This window comes from Halichoerus grypus, chromosome 4 (assembly GCF_964656455.1).
Source record: "Halichoerus grypus chromosome 4, mHalGry1.hap1.1, whole genome shotgun sequence".
In the NCBI taxonomy this organism is placed as follows: Eukaryota; Metazoa; Chordata; class Mammalia; order Carnivora; family Phocidae; genus Halichoerus; species Halichoerus grypus.
The window spans coordinates 186,115,985-186,124,790 of NC_135715.1; the positions used below are offsets into that span (position 1 = coordinate 186,115,985).

Below are 8,806 nucleotides of genomic sequence, written 5' to 3' on the forward strand. Positions count from 1 at the left end.
TTGTGGACTAATTCATGGGGTGAGAGCTACTTGGTAGGATAGCATGTATACTTGGCCTGGGGGGTTACTGGCACCCCAGATCCTGTCCTGGGGGGTTACTGGCACCCCAGATCCTGTCCACTAAAACCTTTAGTGACTCCCTGAATCCCAGAATTCTCCCCCCTTGTGTCTTTGGGGTTAGGGGAGATGTGCCTACCTCACCACCAGCAAAGCCCACAGTGTACCCCTTGCCTTCTTGTTCCCCCTGCTTCTGCAGCCCCCCTCTGCATCCCCTGGCATGGGGTCTGCAGACGCACAGTGAACTGAGGCACTGGTGAGGGCTGAGTGCCGCAAGCCCTCCCCCTCATTGACGTAGGCACCCGAGTTCTGAGCCACAGAGGTGGGGTGAGACCGAGGAAGAGAGCCACACCCTGGACGAGCTGTTCCCTGGGGCAGTGGCGGAAGTTGAGCGTGGGGGTGGGAAGGGCCCTAACCTTCCCCAGCTGGAACCTGTCTTAGAAGCAGTTTTCTCACCTGGGCGAGGTCACTGGGTTGTCCCGAGAACCTGCAGCTGCAGGGAAGAAAGGCCATGAGCTCCGATGTCAGCAGAAAGGCTGGGTGTCCTGGCCACCTGCCCCACGTGCCGGTTTTCCTGGGAAACCACTCAGCCAGGCCTGCCGACCCGTGACCTTGGGGCCACGCTGTCCAATTCCCTCCCAGCTGATATAACCAGCCCGAAAGGCTCTTTTTGTCCCTGCTTTCACCCAACAGGGGACAGGAGACAGATGCAAGGGGTCACCACGCCAAGGATGTGGTGAGATTATCTCGGAGTTACTTGATTTTCTTGCAGGTTTCAGGCAAAGAGATTCTAAATATTCATAATGTCACATTCAGGCTCCACGGGGCATAGGAATCATAATTGTTAGCAGCTTCAAGTGAAGAGAAACACCACAGCCCCTGGCAAAGCACAGCACACTGTGCAAACACGGAAGCTAATAGCTCCTGTTCTCTCTGAGGTCCTCGGCCTCGGTCCCTGTTGACCAGGACATTCACTCTTCAGATAAAACGACCCACCGTATGCGTTTGTGCGCTAAGATTCACAGGGTAACCTGACCAATTCTGCAACCTACACAGAAACCTAAATCTCTCCAAACAGAAGAAGAGTTTCCAGTTCTTTCCCTCCTCTAATAACAGAGAAAAGATGGAGTAGAATTAGAGGACTCTCAGTCAGCTAAATTCCATGTTAATTTAATTCACAGCATCTGACTTCCCAGCTGTGAAGGGCTCTGAGCAGGGCCTCCTGACCGGGCCGAACTGGTTAGAACCACCGGAGACAAAATGCACATGGCGAGTCTTATCCTGCCTGGGGGGGCTCAGATTCAGTCAATCAGGGGGTTGGTGGGGGCAGGAGTCTTTACTTTTAGCAAGATCCCCAAGATCTTTTCTCGTTTTTTTTTTTTTTTTTTTTTTTTGAGATTTTATTTATTTATTTGAGAGAGAGGGAGGGGAGAGAGAGGGAGAGAAAGCATGAGCCGGGGGGCAGAGGCAGAGGGAGAAGCAGGCTCCCCACTGATCAGGGAACCCGACGTGGGGCTAGATCCCAGGACCCCGGGATCATGACCCGAGCTGAAAGCAGACGCTTAACCGACTGAGCCACCCATGCGCCCCAGGATCCCCAGGGGATTCTGATACAAACAAATCCAGAATCGGGAAACTGGTTGAACCTACAGCTGGAGGGAAGAAAGGCAAAAGCCTTGTCTTCACATTTCCCCTCTTCCTCAGACTAATATCTAAACAATAAATGCAGTAAGTAAATAAAGACAGTTTTCAAGATGTTCATGGAATGACTTTTTTTTTACATTTTTCCACTAGTTAAGACAAAAACATTACAATGATTGACTTCTTTCATTTAGTTACATAAATAAAATTTTTATAAATATCTCTTTATAAACAATATAAATAGCTTTACAACATAAATACATTTATGCATGACATGAATTTACAAACAGCAATGTTTTACAGCTGGTTTTGTCAGTCTCTTAAAAACTGTCCCTTGTCATCACGTTCGTGTAGGTGTGTGTGTTGCATGTATATAATATATATAATATATAACTTTTTATTTTTCATTAAAAAAAACCCCAAACAATAAAATCATACCCCCCTTCCCAAATAATAATAAAACAGCTGGTGTTGTGTATTCCTAGTACCAGGAAAAAAAAAAAAGGAAATGTAAAAGCCACATTGCGTTGGAGGTGCTTCCAGATGCTGTGAGGCTGATGACCAAGAATGACCTCAGCAAAACGGAGCAAGTTCCCAATCCTGAAACACAGAGGGGACATGGGACACTCAGCTGAGAAGCCCAGCCTGCAGGACAGGCCCTTTTCCCGAGCAATGTGAAGCCGAGTCCCACCTGGGCCGACTAGCCCTGACCAGGCCGTCCTGGAGCGGGGAAGGGGCCCCTCTCTGGCCCTCACCTCATCTGCTGTGTTCCTGGCACTTCCTGCCCCAGTGCAGGTGGAACCAGGATGTCTGCCAGCTTTCCTCCCCCTCAGGCTCCCTGCAGGCCTGGCCCTTGGCACCCGGTGAGGCGCGGGGAGGAGAGAGGAGAGTGCAAATGCCCTCCTCCCTTTTTTTGCTAATGACACAAACCCTCCGCGAGGTGCTTGCCTCAGCTTTCTGTGTCTGCGTGACAGCTGAGGGAAGGAGAAGGCACCCATCTGAGGAGTTGGGAGTTCTGGGCTCGAATCCCAACTCTGACATTAACTTCCTGGATGGCCCTGGATAGCTTTGAGTATCGCTTTCCTCACCCATAAAATGGGATAATAGCCACCTCCCCGGGGCCGGCTTTAAGATTCAACAGGGGGCCACACGATGGACATTGGCAGAGTGTCTGGGTCAAGCTGCCCCTCATTAAATAGCCCTTCCGTCTGCAGCTCGCTGCGCCGCAGAAAGGGTCCCCTTCAGACGCAGAGGAAGCGGGGTCTCCCGCCAGCCCCGGGGCAAGGAATGGTCATACTGGGTTCGCTGGGTTGAGAGTTAAAAGAGTCCTCTGCTGAGGCCTCTACCAGCTCTCTGCTAATGGGCGTGTGGGTGCTCTGGGCCCGAGGAAGGAGTCCCCCTGAGACGGTGTGGTGCCCTCCCAGAGGCCAGCACACGCACAGGGACCCTGGGCCTTGATGAACTGTCCCTCAACTCCCGTCTCTGGCTGCCCCATGTGTTTAAACAGGTGACAGATGTCTGGGATGTCCCTGGGGCTCCTGGGCAAGGTGTTCATTCAGGCATCGGCCACACCCCGTCTCTGTCATTAGAATTTTATAATCAAGACTATAACCGTCAGCGACAGTCATTATGGTGGTTGCTTAGAGCCAAAGTCAACTCCTGAGTGAAGAAATGGCCACAGCCTGGGATGAGTTTTCATTAATGTGAAAAATCTAAGCTGTCTTTGTCTTTGAAGCTGAGACAGAGAACTGCCCGGTCGTCCTCGCTAGGAGGCTGCTGGCAACAGGAAGGATGCTCTGTCTTATCCTGATGGCTGTGGCGTGAGGGTGGGGCTGAGAAGGTTAAGGTGTTGGAGGTGGCTGTTCAGCTGAAGGACAGAACTTCTGGGAGGTCGACAAATTTCCCTCGTCAAAGGGGCTGAGAGTCCTAGCAATCTGGCCTCCTGCCCAGCAGCTCCCCAGCCAGCCGCACCCAAGAACAAGGAGCCTAGGGGGACGTGCACGCCAGACACTTCCCAGGCCCCCTTCCTCATCTTGTCCCCTGCTAACCCATTGAATAACATTTGTTTAGATTCTAAAGTTTGAGGTCGGTGCTTAAATCAACGTGAACGAAAAATGTGAGGCCCGTAGCCCCATCTCTTCATTGTTCAGACAGGATGGAAGAGAGCAAAGCCAGGGCAATGGAAGCTACGAAAGGCCAGAATCACCTCTTCCTGGGCAGGGGCGAGTCAAGATCTCAGACAAACGAAGCCCCTGCAGAAATGGGGGGGGACACACGGTCAGGTCTGGCTGCACAGAGGAGAGACCCTGCTCAAGCCCAGGCGGGTGGGAGAGCAATGCCCCTAAGCTGGGTGGGGGGCATGTTTCTCTGGTCATTGACAAGTATTTTTAAAAGCCTCTTTGGGCTGCCGTGGGTTCCAGATCACCTTTGGCTAGCGCTTGGCCCTCAAGCTGCTCATGAGTTCATCTGGAGGAGCTAAATAGGTTCCCAAGCAACTATGGCTCTGTTGAAAAAGGGTTCTGTGCTGTCAAAAAGGCTTAGGCAATGTGCTGGAGAGCTTCAAAGAGGGGCGCTCTCGTTGCCCTCTGGGGGCAGACAGCGCGGACGCTGACAAGGCTTCCAGGGTAAGAGAGCCGCTTCCCCGTGGTCTCGGAGTGGGACAGACAGGCTGTGTGATCCAGAATGGCAGCCGCCAGGCTGCCGGGAAATGTTGGACACCAAAAAGAGTCAGATCCTAAAGCACTTGAATGTCACTTTCAGAGGTGGGCTCTGTTTCTCCGTGAGAACTGATGGGCAGCAGGGACGGACAGGAGGGGGGAGGTGGGGAGGGTCTTTGCCACACTGCCAGGATGCAGCACCCGGCAGGGGCTGAAGGGAGCACAGGGGTTTCTAGCCCTAGTAGAGGGTGTGGAGGCCACACCAGAAACAGAGGTCCCAGGCATGATGGAGGTGGGGAGATGGTGAGGAGCCGTTTGGGACATGCTGAGGCCCAGGTTGGGGCAAAAAAAAAAAAGATTTATTTTAGTCTTTTTCCCTGCCCTGAAATAATGCCACGAACACTGAGTTTCCATCCTGAAGTCTTGCAGGCAGCAAGCAGCATCAGGACCCTGGACAGACCAGTCTGCTCACAGCCACGGTTTAGAGAAGGAGTAAGAATCAGAAAGCTCTGGTGCAGAAGGGCGTCCTGGTGATGCCGACAGAGGGCTGTTCTCTCTATTGCGAAGGGGCAGGTATTTCCCCAAGCATGTCCAAATCAGTCCCGGGAAGCAGCCCTGACCTCTGGGCTGCCTAATGCCTGGGCACCACAATACCAGTGGCTGGTAGATAAACTTACCCTCCGCTTGTGTGTTTGCCCTTCCTTCTCTGCTCCCACGAACCCGCCATCTCCCCTCAATACCCTCAAATGGCCGATTGGGACCAGTTCTGCTGGTTGGCTTATGGTCGTCGGGGAGTGGGCAGGACCCCACCAAGTTGTCTCTGCTTCTCTAAAGGAAGTGAGGTGGGTTCATCCGTGTTGAGCCATTTCTGACCTGGCCACAGTTCCCTGACCGCTTTATCCCTCACTTTTTTCTTCTGTAAAATGGGACGATCAATGGGGTTGGGGGCAAATGCCTCGCACACACACTGGTTCTCGTGCTGCGATCGCCTGGCTCGCCTCCAAAGGTCGGCTGGGAGGCGGAACGATCCCAGCGCCAGGGGATCAGAGAGGGACCCGCCTGCGGGCGGCGCGGGTGGGGTGGGGTGGGGTGGGGTGGGGTGGGGGATTCAGGCTTGGTTCTGACGGGCGCCGCGGGGGAGCTAGGTGCGCACAAGCTCCGGGCCGCCAGGGTTGGTGGTACTCACCGCCGCCAGGGGTCGCCGCACTAACATCCCAAGCCGCTCATGGAGCCGATCCGGTCCAGCTTGAGGCCGAAGCAGCCCTTGGACAAGCCCTTCTTGTTGCCTCCTTTGTATTTGCGCGCGTTGGGGTGCTCATGCAGAAGGCGGGCCCACGCCGCCCGCGACTTGGTGTCCACGCGCAGGTCGCGGAGCAGTCGCGACCGGTCGCCCTTGAGGTTGGCGCCGCCGCCCCCGGGAGTTTTGTCGCCCTTCTTCTGACCGCCGCCCGCAGCCTGGGGCTCGGCCAGCTCCTCTCCCGGCGGAGTTCGCGGGACCTGTCCGAGGGAAAGGGCGGGCAGGTGAAGGGACGCCCGGCGGCAGCGCGAGGTACTTTGCGGGACCCCTGATGCTCCAGCCCGACGCGCCCGCCAGCGCGATTTGTCCCTTCCGAGCCCTGAGCGCGCCCCCACAGATGCCGGACAGCTTGGCCCGGCAGCCACCTGCCACGCAGCCGCCGCTGTCCGCTCCTTCGGGAGCCCCTTGCCCTCCCCTCCTTTGCCCCCTGCCGGGCTGGCCACACTGGGGCAGGGGCTGCGCATCTGTCGACGTTCTCCCGAGGCTGGGGACCTAGACCCCCGAGTTGGTTTCGAGGGCTCCCCGGCTCTCACCCGTGCACAGCTCGGAGAAGAGGGCCGCCTTCCCGCCCTCTGCTCCCTCTTGCGCGCCGCATCCTTCTAGGCGCCCAGCCCTCCCATGGCCCCTCACAGTCCCGCTGTCCATGCAACAGCACCCACCTTCGGCGGCGCCCCGGGCTTGGCTTCGGAGGGCCGGAGCGAGAGTAGCGTGAGCAGCAGGGCGCAGGCCAGCAGCTGGGAGAGGTGCATGGTGCCGGTGGGGTCGAGGGGCGCAGACCCGCGGCAGCGAGGGCGCACGGGCCGGCGGGCGGACAGGCAGGCGAGCGCGGAGCAGGCTGGCCGGGCTGCGGTGTGGGCGCGAGTCCCAGTGCTGCGCGGCGCCGGCTGGGTGCGCTCTGAGCCCGCGGCTCCGCTCGCGCCTTTATAATCCAACCTGCCGCTGATGTCATCCTCCCGCCCACCCGGCCGCCCGGGCCAATGGCACGCGCGCCGAGGGCCCGGAGGGGGCCGCGGGGGCTCCCCCACTGCCCCCACCTCCATCCCAGCCCCGGAGGGATCCCGCGGCTCCGCCAGCTCTCTCCCGCTGCACTCGCGGCTGCAAAGCGGCGCGCACAGGGAACTCCATTTGCAGCGAGCGCGTGCCAGGCATGCCAAGCGTTGGTGCTCCCGGTGCCCTGCACACACGCTTGGACCTCAACACACGCGCTCTCCCTAGAAGGGATCAGTTTCCCTCTGTGCAGGTGCAAAGACAGGCTCAGAGGAACTAAGTCACTTGCCCAAAGCCGCACAGCGGTAAAGTTGGACCAGCCCGAAATCTACGCAGATCTGTCTTGTTGCCAAACTCTTCCCTGGGCACCAGACAGGTGCAGGCCTGGTACTGCGGCTCCACCTTTCACCTACTCAGGAGTTCAGATCGCACCAACGTCTTCAAGTTAGGGAGGCAGAGGATGGGGCGGAGGTCTGGGCGGGAGGCGCGGGGAGAGCGAGGTTTGCCCGGGGGCCGCAGGGGGGAGCGCAAGTCCTGCACGGGAGAGGGCAAGCTTTTCGCCTGCGGGTGTGTTTGAGAGTGAATCGCGAACAGATGCGCTAAGATGGCAGGCCCGAGATAGTGGTGCCGGCGCGTATGAGCATCCTGTACCCGTCACCGTGGCTCTAAGTTCGCGCTCAGCCTGGGTCCGCCGCACAGAACCGCCCTGACCCGGCGGATGGCTTCCGTGTGCGCTCACGGGTGCGCGCCCGAGCCTGTCTGCACCCACGCGAGGAACCGAAGAACCGCAGCGTGAGGATGTTCGCTGCGGTGTCCTATGCACCTGCACGCGCTGGGGAGGGAGCTTTACCCAGCTTCGAGCCCAGTGTGGCTTCCGTGAACTGTGACAGGCGGTTGCCTTCGTTGTTTTCAGCCTCAGATAGATCTGTGCTGAAGCTGCCGGGACAAAAGTCACTTATACCTGCTGCTCACAACTCCCTCTCCTGGGGCAGGGTGTCTTGGTGCCTTGCGTTCTGAGGTGTCCCTTGGGGATGGGCACCTCAAGAATTGAGCCAGGTGCCGAAGTGTATGATCCCATGCCACCCAGCAGGAGCTCTGCTGGAGAGCACACAACAGGGGCATGGGGGCGGTCCCTAGGCACGAAGACCACAGCCAGATGCAGGTGCCTGGAGGAGTTGTTTCAGGGAACGGAAGCTGTGCCCGAGGCACAGGGCTGTGACAGTCAAGAAGAGCAGGGGGAATCGGGTGCCCCGTGGGTAGTTCCCACAGCTGGGCCTAGACGGCAGGCAGCGATGGCACACCGTCCCCTCAGGCTGTCTCCTTCCCACCTGGGACTGCACACCCACCGAGCCCAAGGTCCCTTTGTTTAGGAAATAACCCGCACCCGAGGTCTGAGTTTGGGGTAGCAGAATTTCTGAGCCCGGAAGAGGATTCAGACATTGACAGGGCACCCTTTGGGAGTTCTGGTGAGTTGATTCACCACTTCCATGCAGCCCCCCACGATTGCTGCTCCCTGGTAACACCCGTAGAGTGGCACCACTCTTTCATTTGAGGAGTAAGGCAGAGGAGCAAGAAGGGGGAAGAGGGAGGGATTTCTGAGTGGGTTATGGAGGTCTTCTCTCGTCTTTGCCTACTGATCAAAGGAGAATGTTACCGATCTGGAACTTCCCTGAGACTCGCTTTATTTACACCTGTTTAAGGAGCTGGGCAGATTGACTAGGGCCAGGCATGGGGCTCGTTTCCAGGGGACAATAGCTACCTCCTCTGAAACCTCTCATTAAGGACAGGTTGGAAGCTTCTGGTGCACAGTGGTTACCTCCTCCTGTCTGAATGTCTGCAGGCTGGTTCTTCCTGTCTTTTGTGTCCCTTGGACGTACTTGGTGACAGCTGGCTAACTATCTAAGTCTCCCCTCTCTTTGAGCTTTGAGACTAAAGTGAATAAACCAACCCCACCCAACCCCACCCCAGTGTGGGTAGAGTCTCAGACTCTACTTTCCCTCTTTGGAAGTGGAATCTTCTGGTGAGCCCCCACTGCTGGCCACTGGGCTGTGGTCATTTGCAACAGACCGGATCCAGGAACAGTCACCTGTGGAGCGAGGCTTCCCTGGGGCAGGCCAGGGAGCAGCTCAGGCTTAACTGCCGGAAGGTGGGGTGGAGAGCAGTTCCA

The 8,806-nt window shown here is 57.2% G+C and overlaps 1 protein-coding gene across 2 annotated transcripts; it reads right to left on the reverse strand.

Moving 5' to 3' along the window:
- Positions 1-1,814: 1,814 nt before the first annotated feature.
- Positions 1,815-6,543, reverse strand: NPPC (natriuretic peptide C). Of its 2 annotated transcripts, none has more exons than XM_036069238.2 (3): positions 6,312-6,543; positions 5,542-5,852; positions 1,815-2,298 (listed from the first exon to the last, which is right to left on the reverse strand). In XM_036069238.2, exons 1-2 carry the CDS (start codon positions 6,399-6,401, stop codon positions 5,562-5,564), a joined length of 381 nt encoding a protein of 126 aa, XP_035925131.1. In that variant the 5' UTR covers positions 6,402-6,543; the 3' UTR covers positions 1,815-2,298; positions 5,542-5,561. The 2 variants fall into 2 exon arrangements, with proteins under 2 accessions (XP_035925131.1, XP_035925132.1); XM_036069239.2 differs by lacking the exon at positions 1,815-2,298 and adding an exon at positions 2,305-3,950.
- Between the last annotated feature and the right edge of the window lie 2,263 nt (positions 6,544-8,806).

Coding starts and splice junctions, on each gene's coding strand:
- NPPC (XM_036069238.2), bottom strand. CDS start 6,401: ATGCACCTCTCCCAGCTGCTGGCCTGCGCCCTGCTGCTCACGCTACTC. Junction 5,853..6,311: donor AGCCCGGGGCGCCGCCGAAG/GTGGGTGCTGTT, acceptor TCCCTCGGACAG/GTCCCGCGAACTCCGCCGGG.